A 16,617-nucleotide genomic window follows, 5' to 3' on the forward strand; every position below is an offset into this window, starting at 1 on the left:
TATTTTCTGTTAAATTCTCTCCAAATTTGTCCTTTAAACATAAATATTGGACAGAGATTTATTGACTAAGCAATTCTTGATTTGCTTGTTTTCATGATCACTGAGTTTTTCCCAATTCACTAAATATTTTCTGTTTATTGACTTGTTTGGCTTTGCGCATTAAATGTTTCCATCGTGACATTGCACGTTTTAAATTTTCTTGATTGTATTTAGTATTTCAGTATATATAATACTGAATTACACACTCAAGAATTTTTTTTAAAAGTTATATTTCTTAAATAACTGCTGTGGGTTACACTCGACACGGGAGATTCTTGCACAAACAAAGGGAATACTTTTATGGACTTTTCACTCTCAGGATATTCCCAGAATGGAAAGAAAACTGTCAATACATTCATATAATTTGTCCTAACTCTGTATTGAAGAAAGAATATTTTTATTTTCCTGGCTGCTCCTGTATAGAGCATTGGTGCAAGAGCGTGTTTTGTATTATTAGGAAATTTCTATGAATTTTCCCTAAAGTTGGTGAATGGTTAATTGAGTTGTTTGGTGTTTAATTTGGTGTCAATGATTTTTAGACTTTATGGGTGGAGTACAAAAAGAATTTTATTTAAATTAAAATTTTTATGCCAGAAATGACTCCATCCCTTCAGCAATTAAACATTTCTCATATTTGACAGCCTTCTATTTTTAATAAATTTTACAATTAAATACAATAATACAAAAATCAGTCAGAATTATTTTTGCAAAACTGTAAAACACAACACGACACAAAAATAGATCATAAACTTAGCAGAAATACACAAATAGTTTATATTGCATCACTGTTTTTTTTTTTTTTTTTACAGAAATATGACAATGAAACCACAAATGAATTCCCTTTTAATGTTTACAGTTTAACAGTACAGTTATGAGGATAGTTCAACAAAAAATGAAAAATCTGTTATAATTAACTGACCATCTTGTTCCAAAACTTTATGGCTTTCTTCCATGGACTCAAAAGGAGATGCTAGGCAGAATGACAGGATTAATGTCATATTGTCCGGGAGAGGGTTTCACCCCTGCCTCAGTCACCATTCACTTTCATTGTGTTAAAATGATGCAAGAAAGTGAATAGTGACTGAGGCTAATATTCTACTAAAAATCTCCTAAAGATTCAGAAGGGTTTGGAACAACATGAGGGAAAACAATGACAAGTGTTTTTTTAGGCAAACTATCCCTTTATTTAGTTCCAGCAGGTTAAGACCCATTAAGATTTTCATAGATTCTCATGTAGTTGGTTGTGATTATGTTACGGCAATTTTTTGTTCCATCACAGCTTTCTCTGGAGTGGGTGGAGATGGTGCTTGTGGGTTGTCTACCATAGCAGCTTTTTTAGATGTTCCTTTGTGGTGAAGACATTTAGACAGAGTGATATAATGCTTCCTAGTTAAGTATGCACACAGTATGTATTCCCCCTGTGACATATTGGGCAACTTTTTTATTTTACCTGTGAGATTTTTGTGGATGTGGTGGCACAGGATCAAGGCAAGGAGGAGGATGAAAGCAAGGCATCCGAGGACCATGCTACACACCAGAAAACTATAACTGCCTTCTGTCTGAATCAGCTGGGGGAAGTTTTCTGTTATGTTGTTTATTTTTAGCAAAATATTTCTCAGATGTTACAACATTATTGAAAGTACTTACAGATCCAATCAACACCTGCATTGACATCTCGCCCATTCCAGCAAAGGTCACTAAGACTGGTGTTGCACATCCTGAAGAAAGTGGAGAACAAGATAAACTTTTTGCATGTTTGTCCATGTGTGTGCAAAAAAACAAAACACACTATGACATTTTTACAACTTTCCCAAAAATACAAAAATTGAGAGTGGTGGATTACGGCTGTCAGAAAAGAGGAGGGTGCCAAATTTGCAGTCACTCCCTCAGCAGCTGTGTTTGAGTAATACTGTATAATATACTAAATTAAATCTTAATATTGTTCTAAAAATTCAGTTTCTGTGTGTGTGCATACAATTTACCCTGGTAGTCAAGGATGTCCTCAGTGTAAGCCAGCATCAACGGGAAAACACTGCTGAGGAAAAGCCCGACCAAGGCTGTGCCCACAAACAGAAACACATTGTTTGTGTAGAGGGTCAGCAACAGCAGCATTGTTATAATCACGCCAGCCTTAACAAGAGAGAGAGGGACAAAGGGAAATCACTATCCACCATGATTCCTTATACACTACATAGATACATGTGGGTCCAAATGTTCAAGACCGCATTGAATAAGAATGCATTTTACTATAAAACCTTACAATAAATTTCAGATCTCAAAACTTAATCCCCAATGCAATCAAGCTTTTACTGAAACCAAGCTGCACAAACGCCTCATTCTCTACTTCCACGACTTCCCTACATCACTAGGAGGCTCATTATTTCATGACAACCTCTAAAGCAATAACATCAATACCTACTTTTATCGCACCCTTGGCCCCGACCACTGGTGCTCAGAGAGAACAGGACAGACAGGACCTTGTGTGGCCAACTAACTATTCCTGAACACCAAAGAGGACTCATCTGGACTATTTTTTATTATTTTTGTTTTGAAACATGTACTCAACAGAAGTCTTTGACCATTGTCATGTATCTTGTGACACTTTTTAAAGTGACGGTGTCAAGTTACAACTCTGAAAATGGGACCTTGTTCCATTTCATTTAGCTGCTCTGCTGTTTTGAGCACAAAAGCATCCTGGACACCTTCTTGCGCCCATCTGCGTTTTGTTGGTGTATGTAAACATGCACTTAAAGGACACCGGTATCAAAGTGTGTATTTCAGCGTGGATTGTATGTTTTTTCAGCTCATATCAGCATGGATTGCTTGTGAACCAGTTATAATATGATTCAAGCTTTGCAAAGGAACTGTTATTGAAGGATATGGGCAGTTAAAAACACTACTAGACCCAACAGCAAATCAACTGCATAACCGTAAGTAAACAGTTTCATTCAAGAATGTGTCACATTTCATGTTTGCTAGTTTATGATGCTGATGTGCTTGAGTGTACAGTGTAATATATTCGGATGCAATGTGTTGGGTGTGCATTATGTGTAAACCCCGAAATGTTGTTTTATAATGTTGTGGAGCTTGATCATTCCCTTCTGAATGAGATTCAAATATGGCTGTGTTCAAGGGCTGCACAATGTCAATCATAACAGTGGGCATTTACATTGAAGTTTCAAGGAGGCGCTTATGTCAAAACCGGGCATTTCAGACAGAGGGCGAGACAGGGTGGAAAATTATCATATAGTACTATACAGGGTGTATTAAGACTGATTATACATAATTTGTTTAGTGCATAACAACTTTACTAACATTATCAGTAGACCTCAGGGAAGATAATACAATTATAAAAAATGTCATGACCCCTTAAATTAAACCTTAATATAGCTTTTTCCTAGTATAAAAGTAAAAATGTCTGGATTAAAGGTTGGGTTGAGTAGATTTTATTAACAATGAAAATCAGCCCTGTGTATGTCAACTAGAATAGTTCAATCTAAAATGAAAATGTTGTCATTATTTACTCACCCATGTCATCATGTTGTTCCAAACCCGTATGACTTTCTTTCGTGAAACACAAAACGTGAATGTTTGAAAAATATTCAGGCCATTATATCCATATAATGAAAGTGAATGAGGACCTTTCCAAAATGACAAATAGAAGTACCATTAAAATATCATAAAAGTGTTCCAAACAACTCACTATATTTCCAGTCTTCCAAAGCCACATTATAGCTTTGTGTAAGAAACAATCTGAAATTAAATCAGAATCTGTCCCATGGACCACATGTGCTTTTAATTTTAATTCTGCATTTTAAAACACTATCAGTTAAGGTTAGGTGTTGTTAATGGTAAGAATGTCTGTTTTGTTAAAGTCTTATTTCTCTTTTTGGACTCAAAATTCAAATTTTTGGTGAACTATTCCTTTAAAGACTGACAGCAAGAAGCAGGTTTATTACCAGGTTGATAATGAGCAGATGGACCGGTTTGAAACGGTATGATAATGGGATGGAGACCAGTCGTCCTGCAGTGACAGCTGCCCAGAAGACACAGTTCAGGTATGCTGCCATCTTAACTGGCAGTGACATGGGAGCTGAAACAGCGTATGTGTAAACAAAGCCGGCAAAAACCCCCTGAAGATAAGCGTCAAGGGTAAAGTGTGAATATATTGTAACTTGCTGCTCTCCAAAGATATTTTACAGTAAGAAGTAAGTCTCGTCAGGCCACTTGCTCACCATTATGCCTTCTGACATAAGCAGGACCAGTCCACCCAAGATGTGGATACCAAAAAATGTGACGGGTAGCCCACGCAGGTTTTCATTCATACAGCAGCTAAAGAGATCACCATGTCCTGAATAACAAAGTAGGGGAGACCAGTGATAGTTGCAACAAGAGCTTAAATTGTAAATTGGTTTCAAATTAGTTCAATTTATTATAAATTCTATAATAAAAACTAAAATTCTACTATTAACAAATTGTTGTAATAACTCGAGTTTAAAGTGAATACAAAAAAATTACATTGGGTTACATTAAGGCAAGAGTTTTAATTATATACTGAAAGTAGTGTAAAGGTACACTCAGTAATTGTTTTCCTCAAAATGTTACTTCTTTACAAATGAATTGTACATTTGAAACACATGCATAAAATCATGAGCTCTCACATGAGATGAATTCTCAAATCATATCAGAAACCATATAAAAGCTGTTTTATTCTACCTGGAGAGAGGGGCATGGGGGCTTACATTTTAGAATCACATGACCAGCCAGATACTCGCTTAATCTCAGCAACTGTTGTTGAAGGCTTTTACTTAGGGATTCAATTTCATCCATTCTGAGTGTGAATAGTGAATTCCTACAATGGCATCTGTAACTAAAAACTATTGCATTTGTATTATGCTACATACACGCCCCAGTGTGTCAGTGTAGGTCCATATTGACATATTCCAAAAATTACTGAGTGCACCTTTAATGAAAAATTGTACAATGGTACTATTAACATTTTTGACATTTTCACATTGATATAGTGTCAAGTTGACACTCTCATATCTCATAATCACACTCTTTTTGTTTGTTGTAGTTTTACATATTGTAATTTCATAGAATTGATAAATTACCATTTCTATAGGCCTAAACAATGATTTGGTAATTTGGTAGAGTTAACAGTGAAACGACTTGTTCCAGTCTTGCCTCTATTTTGCAAAGTAAAATTAATTCTTAGGTATAAGATTCCAAGGTGCTGCTCACCAGAAACTTCAGCGCATGGATCGGGCGTCTCTGTGCTTTCTTGTGTGTGGGTCTCCATGGCTAATTCATCCTTGTCCAGCAGCCGTGGAGTGCTGTTTGGGCAAAAGGGAAGCAGCTTCTCTAGGTACATCAACACAAGAACTGCAATTGGCACAGGTAGCTACGGGAGGAAAAAGACAGTGTTTTTAGGATTTTAATAATAATAATAAAATATATAAAATTTACATTAAATCAATGAGAAATATTAACAATTCTGCATTATTTCAAGTTTTCTAATCAAATAAGCAAATGTATTATATTGGCCATGTTATTGTCCAATGTATGAAAAGTCAGAATTGCTTTCTTCCATTAAAGCACACAATATGCCCTGTGGCATATTCTCAAATGTCACTGCAATAACATGGATCTTTAGGATTTGCACAAATTTGTCGAGTCAATGTCAGCTTGTGTGCATGCTGTCATTAAATTCAGGGCATACCAAATACTAAGAAAATGTATAATTTGTGGTCATTTTTCAATTCACTTTTTCACTCTCAAATTGTTATGCTTTATTATGATTTAATTTGCAATGAACTGGATTCATTTGAAAAATTCAAAATAAAACCATTTTCATAAGTGGACAAATGTTAAACCCCACTGTTAATATATATATATATATATATATATATATATATATATATATATATATATATATATATATATATATATTTATATATATATTTTTTTGTTTTTTTTTTGTTTTTTTTTAAATCAAGGTCAGTGTATCTCACAATTAGACAACACTTTCTACACTTACATTTATGAGGGCCATGATCCAGAAGGCATATGACACACTGGCCTTCCCTTCAACCGGCCCTGAGTGTGGGGAATTCTCAAGGATCCCTGGTGACCTAAAGCTGGCTGTCAGGCTGTATCTGAAGTGCTGAATTACCTCTGTAGCATTTGCTGTGCTGTTACTGCTTGGGCAGTGCCCTGATATGAATGGGTCTGCAATTAGGGGGCTCACCAGAGCACCAAGCCCAATAAAGAAGTGCAGTGCCTGGAAAAGGAGTAAAGACAGAGAGGAGAAACCCAGTTTAGAATTATTATATATTTTTTAGCAATATCACATGAGCAAGAGTGCTGAACTACACTTTTTTTTGTTGTTGTTTCAACTTAAAAAAAAAGTAAGTGTACGTGCTGCCTTAAAATGAATTTTCTGAATTTGTGTCAACAAGATTGTTTAAAGTTTCTCACCCCCACCTATCATATCACTTCAAAAGATATAGAGTTACCACTGGACTATTTTTATGTTGCCTTCTGGCCACCATTCACCTGAATAGTACTGACCTACAAAACAATTTTTTTTCACTAAATGTCTTATTTTATGTTCTACAGAAGTATTACACATCTGAGATAAGTAGGATTGGCAAGAGAGTGAATAAATGAAGAAAAAAAAATTCAAAAATGAAAAATTCAATATAAATGATTCATATAAATTCAATATGAACTATTCCTTGAGTAAAAAGATGAGCTTTGAATTATTGCTACATGACAAATATCCAAAACTTCTAACAAACACAACAACCAGCAGCATCAATAAAAGCAGCAAACAGTAAGAAATGCTTAGTAATTTGCATATTTTATTCATGCCACCATACATGCTGGGAATCCAAATACATGAGTGTGCTATGCATAGTTCTCTTGACTTATCATTTTGATTTCAACTGAATCATTTTTTCATAATAACTTATCACAAGTTTAGCCAACAAAAACTGGGATAATTAAGTTATCTCAACAAGATCAATGCAGGGCATTTATTCTAACTCTAAATTTTAAGTTATGATAACTAAAATGCAAAATAATTTTTTACAGTGATGTTATTCTGAATTTTAGCACGACTATTTTTTTTTAGAATTGTATTGGTTGTGATTCTGTGAAGACTCAGTGCTATTCAAATAGTCAAATGAGTCAATGACTCACCCATAACATAAAATATGCTAATTTGTCACCACCCACTGTTTAAAAATCAAAATGAATAGAGGAAAGTCACAAACGCTGACAAGCGGAGGGAATCAAAATTCAAATTCAAGGACCAGAAAATCCTGTTGTGAAATGTTCTTTTAATGATTCAATTGTATAAACAAAAACGAATGGTAAATCCTTCTTTTCATATAAAATAGTCCATCACTGACCAACAAATTATTACAATTATGAGGCAGCCTTCATACCCATTTTACACTACTGTTCAGAACTGTAGGCCTACTATGGACTAAAACCTCTCTTGTGTGAGAGTGAAAATATAGATGGCCACTCTCACCTGCAGGAAAATAGCAGAGTCCTTCTGATAAATGGACACCAGTTGGATGTTTGCAATAGTGTCGATGATGCCCATGGCCAGGCCTGATACTGCCATAGCGACGGCCAGCAACAGCACATTATTGCAAAGTGGGATGATAGCAAAAACCACAGAGATGATGATGGCGGAGAGGAACAGAGCAGTGAGGGCACTAAACAACCTGAGAAACAGAAGGAAAAAAGCTTGGTTGCACATGATATGTGATTATGTGCTATTTTGCCCTTTTTATTTCTCACATTTCTAAAGAGGGACTTCTTCTAATCATTTGATCCTTAAAAATGTATTCTCCTCCCTGCCCAGTAGGTGGCAATATGCGCGAAGAATGCTAATAGCCAAAAACAATGTTGAAGTGAAAGTGAACATTTAGAGTAAAAAAGGACTTCAATATTGATCTGTTTCTCACCCACACCTATCATATCTCTTCGGAAGACATGGATTTAACCACTGGAGTCTTTTGTGCTTTTTGAACCTTCAAAGTTCTGGCCACCATTCACTTGCATTGTAAGGAGTTGAAATATTGTAAAAATCTTTGTTTGTGTTCTGCAGAACAAAGAAAGTCAAACACATCTGGGATGGCATGAGGGTGAGTAAATGATGAGAGAGTTTTCATTTTTGGGTGAACTATTCCTTTATAATGAAGGCACTTTCTAGTAATCAAACATGGGTGGAATATGTCCATTGTTAATGTAATGAACCTGTGGGAACTGACTTTATACATCCACTAAAAATCCCATTTTACATGTACATTAATTCTAAATTACAATACAGATTTCAAAAACCTGGCAGCAATTTAGCTTTATTTTGAAATGACATCACAAAACCAACTAAAGATAGCAAAATACCTCATGTTAACTTGGTATTCAACAGGACACTGCACTGGTACTCTCAAAAGCATTTTTTACAAAGCATTTTAACAGTATATAGGACAAATTATTTGTTTATTATTATTGTACACTTCAATTAAGGTATTCGGTACACATCTACGTAAAGACATCAACATGCGAGATTGACAATATAAGGAGCAACACTGCTAAAAACACCAAGCAGTGAATACAATCCACAATCAAGTCTGACATTTGTGCAACACAGCTTTTTACTGTGACCAACATACTAAATATCTCAATTAAAACGAAATGACACCGTGTTACCCAAACACTGGATTTTTACAAGGAGAGTGTATCTTGATGTCCATCTTGATGTAGTGTGGAATCCCAACTCTACTCACGTTTTTTGGAAAATCCCTCCAGTAGAGCTTCCGATGAGCAGGCAGAGCTGCTGTGAGAAGAACACCCAGGTGATCTCCCGTAACGTGGAGCCCGTTTGGCATTTCAGATCTAGGATTGTAGGCCCCAGGAAGGCTATGCTGAGTCCAAAACTCCAGAACAAACTCCAGTATGTCAGTGTATGTTGACAGTTCCTTTTGAAAAGTGTTAATATATGCTCTTCAATGAACATAGTGTTAAAGTCTCTCGACTATTCCACAGAGAGGAGTGAATGGACAACTTTGTTTGACTCCTGGTGCCTGAACGTTTACTTTTTTGGGCTCCCAGGCTTCTAAATCATTTGCTTAGAAGACAGATCACAGAATGGAAGGTCATTTCCCATATTTATATTCCTTCACTCATCCCACAGCTTTTGTGATGCCACTGAAGTTAATGTCTAAAAATCACCATCTCAACAGAGCTCCTCAAAACTGTCAATGATTTTCAGTTGAACTGTCAATGATTTTGATTCTGGTTGAGAGTCATGGATCAGAATGTAATAATATGAACATTCCTTCCAAAGAACATAATGCCTTCAATGGACCATTGTGTTTTTATGAACCAAGTACCGATGAACAATGTTGAATCTGCATGCCTACTATTATCAGTATGTATTATGGGGCATATTGTATATACAACCATAACCTCTATACTTGTAAAGCACTGTGTGCGTAATATCCCTGCTACAAAGACCGGCTTAACCATCATGCAATTCCCATGCTAGCCTAAGCTGATTTATGCTGGTAAATGCTGGTTCAGTGCTGGCCTAGCTGGTGGGCCAGCATAACCATGCTTTTCACCTGCAAAACCTAATTGGTTAAGCTGGTTGACCATCATGGTCTTTTTATGAAGATGGTTAAGCTAGTTTAAAAGCCTGATAGGGTCACTAGCACACCAGCATCTCTTGCTGGGGGACCAGCACCCAAAATACAACATTAGCTGATGACAAATGCTGGTCTTTTCAGCAGGGATCTAAAGTTACAATCGCTGTTGTCTTGTTGGCTCTTCAGTCCAGAATCAATGCAATGCCACGCCACGAGGCTGCACAATTCTTTCTGTTTTATTCTACAGAATAATCCAGACAGTAAACAGGGAAATCATTAGCTTTATTTACATTCACAAAGTGTTACATATATCCCAAGTACTGGTTAGGCAATGTACTATGGACCCATCTTAGGGCTATGTTTGAAATATCTAAACCTCTTTTTTTGTTCCTGGTGAAAACCTACATTTACTTGGTGGGTTTCCCATGCTGTAGGTTTAATCAGCATACATTTATTGCACTTTTATACGTGACATCTAATCATTTAAATTAATTTGAGTGTAATATGACTGAATGGCACAGGGTACAAACACAAATTTTCCATTTGTCACATAAATGGATGTCATATAGTTGATAGTATGTCATAAATACTGTCCACAGACATTAAGTTGTACATTACCTGATGTAGAGTTTTTCAATGTATCAATTTCAATTTTATTATAGTGACATTATATTGTATATAAATACACAATGCTAAATATCATCTGTTAATTTGAACATTTTATGAATCTTTGATTAATGTACTGTAATTTCACATATATTCGTATAATAATACATAAAGTAGGCTACTGTTTTTGTGATTAACATTTTTTTTTATTGATTCATATATTAAACAATGAAAAGAAAACCATATTCAAACAGAATTAATACTTAACCTCCACTATTACCACTAATTTAATTTAATTTAATTTTCAATGTTAATTTCAACATATACTAATACATTTATAAAATACGTTGTATGTGTTAATGTATCAGTAAATGCATTGTTAACTAACAATGTAAAATACTGTTGATTGTTAGTTAATAATATGGTATGCATTACAAATGTTAACAAATGCAACTTTATTGTAAAGTTTTTAATATCTGTCCTTGGACAGGTCTGTGGAAAAACCTGGCTTTAACTAATAGTATTTACAGCACACAATGTCTTGTGTATAATAATTAATTATCTTTCTCCTAATGCAACTCATAGGATGTATATTATTGTTGCTAATAACTGCATTTAGTGCTGTTAAGTTTGCATGGCTGTATATTGAGTGTAAGTTGAACCATCTTTTTATAGCAAAGTAAAAATAGCTTGAGGTTCTTAACTATGTCAAAACATGTTCTGCACAATCAAGTAACAGCACTACATACAACGTGTTCTCAAATCTACATATCCAGGTTGGCTTTTCAGGGACTCAGGAGTATGCTTAAACATTCATGCATATTTCTCCTAGCAACAAAATCCTTTCAGTAGCTGTCAACAGCCTGAACCAGAATTATTGATTCAACTATTTTCAAGTGCTTTAGTCATCACTAATTGGGCTCTATGTGTAAATGCATGCTGATTTCTTCTTTGTCAAGTCTGATAAGATAACAATATCCAATAATTCTATGTGACCAAATAGAGAGAGAGAGATCTGATTTTGGGAGTGCATGAAATGGTTGTCTTTAATCTTCGAGGAGAGGAAGGCGATGATGACAGATGTGTGTTTTTACAATAGACATTGATTAACGCTTTCAAATGATTTCTAACTTCCTTTTCACAAGTAAAGCAAACCCAAAGTGACTTATTGAAAGGTAATTGTAGACTAAGACTTCAAACTTCAAACTGACATACCTAATGAGGACATGTTAATTTTCAACATCGCTATTACTCTGTGAATCGCAAGATGTATTTTTTCAATCTGTATGTGATTATGGAGGTTTGAACTGCCTGAGTTATAGAATAGAATGGAATAGAGTTATAGAATAGAGTTATAGAATTCATTCTCTGTTGGGTGAGAGTTAGTTGGCAGCATTGACGTTTGACCTAATTTATCTTCAAAGTACAAAAGGTGCTCAAATAATCAACCTGATTAAACGGTTTTGAAGCATTCTAAAATACCAGAGACGACATGAAATTGATTTTAAAGGGACGGTCTAACTGTGGCTGCAATTTTTCAAAATTTTCAAAATGTTCCTTATTATTATTAATGCATTGTCCTGTATTAATCAGATATTTCCTTTTGCATTTGCATAGCAATTCATCAACTGCTGTTCTCAAACACAAAGGGTAATTAATGTATCCACATTTCATGATGAAAATGGTGTTGAATTTAAAAAAATGTCCAGAAAAATTTTCATATTTATACATAATAGGTACAACACATCATAATGTAACTAATCATAAAAAAAGTTTCAGTCTATTTTTAGAATTTGCATATTCCAATTGTGTTACAAATTTCCATCAAATTGAATGGAGTAATCTTTAATAAAAATGTACATAATATGAATTAAGCATAATGTCAAGTGTATCATTAAACATAAATGATAAACATTTATGCTTCATTATCAATAGTTTATATTGTATAAAGATTCATTCTAAATATTAAGTTCAATTGAAATGTGTTATAATTCAGCAGAAGTAGTTAAATGACACAGTTCAGCAGATCTATTTAGTAAGGTTAATATTTTTTAGGTATTCAAATATCACATATGGCCATGAGGATTCAGACCTAATAATGTTATGCAAATGCAAGGGCACTGGCTGTGAGCACTGGTTAACTATTGTTGCATTTTGCAGTATCAGTTAGTGAAATGCTCAAGGTCATGAGAGGTAAAATTTTGCAACAAAGGATAAGAAAGGGGCAGGAGCTTCAAATGACACCGCTCTATTTGAGTTGAATGGTTCTGAATCCTAAATAATTATTGGTAAAATGGCTGTTAATCCTCATTGCTACCACTAGATGTCACAATATAATGACGTCTAATCAATGAAGTAGCAAGAAACGGGAGAGTTTTGTTGTAGAGACTTCTGCGTCCACCATGTTTGAGAGGGGTTGAGAAAATACCCGTGAATTACTGTACTACTGTATGTAATGCTATTTTGGTGCAAAATAAAAAAAAATTACAAAAAATCTCCAAACTTAATAAATCACACTTAATCATCTCAATTTGGATACTGCTCAGATTATCAGATAACGGTTTACAACTTGTTATCGGCTAATGATAGACCGATATATATCGAATCTTTAGAGATCATCAACATCTGCAAATAACTGTGCCTTCTTGACAAATTAACAGAAGTGTTAGTTTACCAATGGCCTCATTAATATTTTGTGAATTTTGAGAAAAGTGTTTCTGCATTTAATTTTCACAATTTTGTCATTTGCTATTAATAAATTGTACAATATAGTCCACATATCAGTATTAAATGCCATAGGCCAGCCAGCTCTCCAGATATCATCATTGGCTGTTACAAAACTGGCACTGTAACACTTTACAACATGGTTGTATTCTTTAACATTAGTTAACTACGTTAGTTAACATGAACTAACAATCAACAATACTTTTACAGCACTTATTAATCTTGGTTAATGTTAATTTGAACAAATTATAATATTTTTTTTTAAAACAAAAGTTGCATTTGTTAACATTATTTAATGTATTATGAACTAACATGAACTAACAATGAACAATTTTATTTTTATAAGATTAACAGATTATTGAATGTAGCTAAAACATTGTTCATTTCTAGTCCCTTTATCTAATGCATCTACTATCAATTAACCAAGAGAACCTTGATTATAATATATATATATATATATATATATATATATATATATATATATATATATATATATATACACAATTCAGTCCACCACTACTGTAGGACATATAAACATTTTAATTGTTACAAATAATAAAATCTTGTGAAAATATGCAATAATTGATTAATTTAAACTGCTACATTGTGAGACTCAATGTCAAACCACACTCCTGCATTGCTCAAAGCCCTGTTATAAGAGCATAAAATATTGGTCAACTGTAACATTTACTGCAACAATAAACTATAAAGTACATCAAAGCTGCATTTATTACCTTTTTTATCTGAATTTCAATAATTTTTCATGTTACTGCTCATAGCAGTAAATGACAAAAAGGCAATAAGTCAAACTGAAATTCAACAATAATTGCCTAAAGCACTCCTCAGACAGAACTATAATACCAAATATTTCAAAGTAGATGTGACCCCTGGCTGCATCAACCAAATGTACAATAAATCACTTTCTCTGTTTTCAAAGACACATGCATACACACACATGCAACACAAACACTCAGGCTCTTGTCCTTAGCTTATCCAGACATGCCCACTGATATTTGGTATGGGTCTCACGTCAGTACAGCACAGATGGCATGACCCTCCTCCCCCGTCTGACATTTAACAACACTTTCACTCGCAGCAAAACACAAATGTGTACACACACCCAGACATAAATTGGGGGTAATTAAATATCTGTTTTCAAATATTTATTTATTTATATTTGGCTAGAATTTGAATTACCTATCACAGTAAATCTTTAAATATCACCCTTCTTTCTCCTCCACACAGACAGACAGACACACACACACACACACACACACACACACACACACACACACACACGGCTGGTTTATAATTAAAGCTGTAAAGTTATGGCAGTGTAAGTTTGGATGTGACATTATGCCAGTCTGGGTAATTTCCTGAAGGACAAGTTAAAGTCACTGTGAAGTGACTTAATGAGCGCAGTTCAGCTTGGTGTTTTGACGTATTTACTACTGAAACAGGAAGTGAGGATGGACATGCGATATGACCCATTTAAAAAAAATAAAATAGTTAATAGTCTTTAGTTTACAGCCACACACACACACACACACACACTATACCTGTTTCCACCATGCTGCTCATGTCAAAGCCTCTTACAAGGGAAACTTGAGAAGCGATCTCAATACCGACAGCTTTTACAAAGACTTGAGAACCGAACGATGATCTAACTGACAACATTAATCCATAACAGCCCACAAACGCTCTGTGTTGGTGCGTCTCATTCAGAAGTCATCATCCCTATGCCTTCTTCTTCCCTTCGAAGACAAAAACCCTTCAACTGTATGGCCGTACGCACTGTACAACTGTCATGAGAAATATTTACTCTCAGAATATTTAATCAATCATGAAATGTGTCCCATATTTCTGTTGGCTGTTTAAAAGAACTAGCAATGCCCAATTTGTGAATTAATAATTCTTTTGAGTCTGTTCTTTTCAGTGAATTGGCCAAACGGGCTTGCAAAATGGTCTGCATCAATTCTTTTTTTTTTTTTTTTTTTAAGATGTTGCTACAGTATTTGTTTTTTTTTTTTTTGTTTTTTTCCTCCTTTTTTTTTTTTTATTGAGAAAACGTTAAAGGGAAATACAGAGACATTTGAATCCGTGAAACAAACAAAAAACAAACAAACAAAAAAAAACAAAAAACCCAATTCTGCATTTTATTTCACATATCAATCATCTTTCTAATACATTAAGTATCCTTTTCAACAGTTTTGATGTCTTTAGAGCTTTGCGGTTGTTTTGTATTGAAGTTAGAGAGTTATAAAACATCTTCAAATCAGTGGAAAATAGTCTAACATTTGGTACAGTGGATATGCATTTTGCCTTATGTATATGATATTTTCCAAATAAAATGAGAAGTTTCGTTATATTATTCATTTCCAATAAATCAGAGTTACAATCCATAAACAAGACCATTACCTCAGTTATTGTGACAAATTTATAAAATAACTCAAAAAGAAACCAAGAAACTTGGGACCAAAATAAATTAGTATAATTACAACTAAAAAATAAGTGTATTATTGTTTCATTTTCTTCATTACAGAAACTGCATAGTGGTGAAAACCCTTCTTTAAATTTACTAATAAAGTCATTACAAGGATCGTATCTGTTTATTATTTTAAAGTGAGTTTCTTTAACTTTATTAGGGAGTACATATTTATTTATATCAGACCACAAATTTTTAAAAACCAGAAAGTGGTAATCCTGTTTCCACTTCACCATTGCCTTAGGTGAAGAACTTTTTTCTTTGGTTAAAATTCTTCTGATATATATATTATTAAATTTCTTATCTCTAATAGAAAGGCCCCCAACAGTCAGACTAGGAAGAAAACTTGGAGTTACAGGATTATACATCTTTTCTTTTTTATAAGATAAAGTACTTTCGGGAGATACAACGAATAAGTTTAAAGTATTCTTTAGAAGATACATTTGTCCCAATATAATTAATAAATTCATTATAATTAAGTAGGTCACCTGATTGATTTATCAAATCTTTAACAAAAATTAAACCTTTGTTAAACCAATCATTCCAAAAAATGGTTTTGTTTTTGAATAGTACATATTGATTATTCCAAATAACACATGAATGGGGAGAGAAATTGTGTTTGTAAATTAATTTCCACGCATTCAAAGCTTGTTTATGAAAGTTGGACAACTTAATTGGGAGTTTAGTACATTTAAAATCACAAGCAAGTAGAAAATTAAGACCACCACATTTTTTGAAGATTAAATTGGGAATGAAAAACCATGGAAGGCTATTATCACAAAGACAATGTTTGATCCAATTAATTTTAAATATATTATTGATAGTGTCAAAGTCTAAAGCATTTAGTCCTCCTTCTGATACGCTTCTAATTATGGTTTTCCTTTTAATATATTCTGTCTTACCTCTCCAAATGAATTTAAATAAGATTTTATCAACTGCAGCACACATTTTAGAATCTACATAAAGAGATAATGCTGGATATACAACTCTGGAGATGCCTTCAGCCTTTGAAATCAACACACGACCTTGAATAGATAAATTTCTTTGGAGCCAGCAGTTAAAAATATTTCTTGTTTTTTGTAATCTTTTCAAGAA

The 16,617-nt window shown here is 34.0% G+C and overlaps 1 protein-coding gene across 1 annotated transcript; it reads right to left on the bottom strand.

Moving 5' to 3' along the window:
• Positions 1-883: 883 nt before the first annotated feature.
• Positions 884-9,175, bottom strand: LOC127619270 (major facilitator superfamily domain-containing protein 4B-like). The gene is made up of 10 exons (XM_052092125.1): positions 8,847-9,175; positions 7,583-7,781; positions 6,080-6,322; positions 5,284-5,443; positions 4,275-4,390; positions 3,999-4,172; positions 2,022-2,169; positions 1,687-1,757; positions 1,490-1,607; positions 884-1,384 (listed from the first exon to the last, which is right to left on the bottom strand). Exons 1-10 carry the CDS (start codon positions 9,074-9,076, stop codon positions 1,287-1,289), a joined length of 1,557 nt encoding a protein of 518 aa, XP_051948085.1. The 5' UTR covers positions 9,077-9,175; the 3' UTR covers positions 884-1,286.
• Positions 9,176-16,617: the final 7,442 nt, after the last annotated feature.

The sequence above is a fragment of the Xyrauchen texanus genome, chromosome 25 (assembly GCF_025860055.1).
Source record: "Xyrauchen texanus isolate HMW12.3.18 chromosome 25, RBS_HiC_50CHRs, whole genome shotgun sequence".
NCBI lineage: Eukaryota > Metazoa > Chordata > Actinopteri > Cypriniformes > Catostomidae > Xyrauchen > Xyrauchen texanus.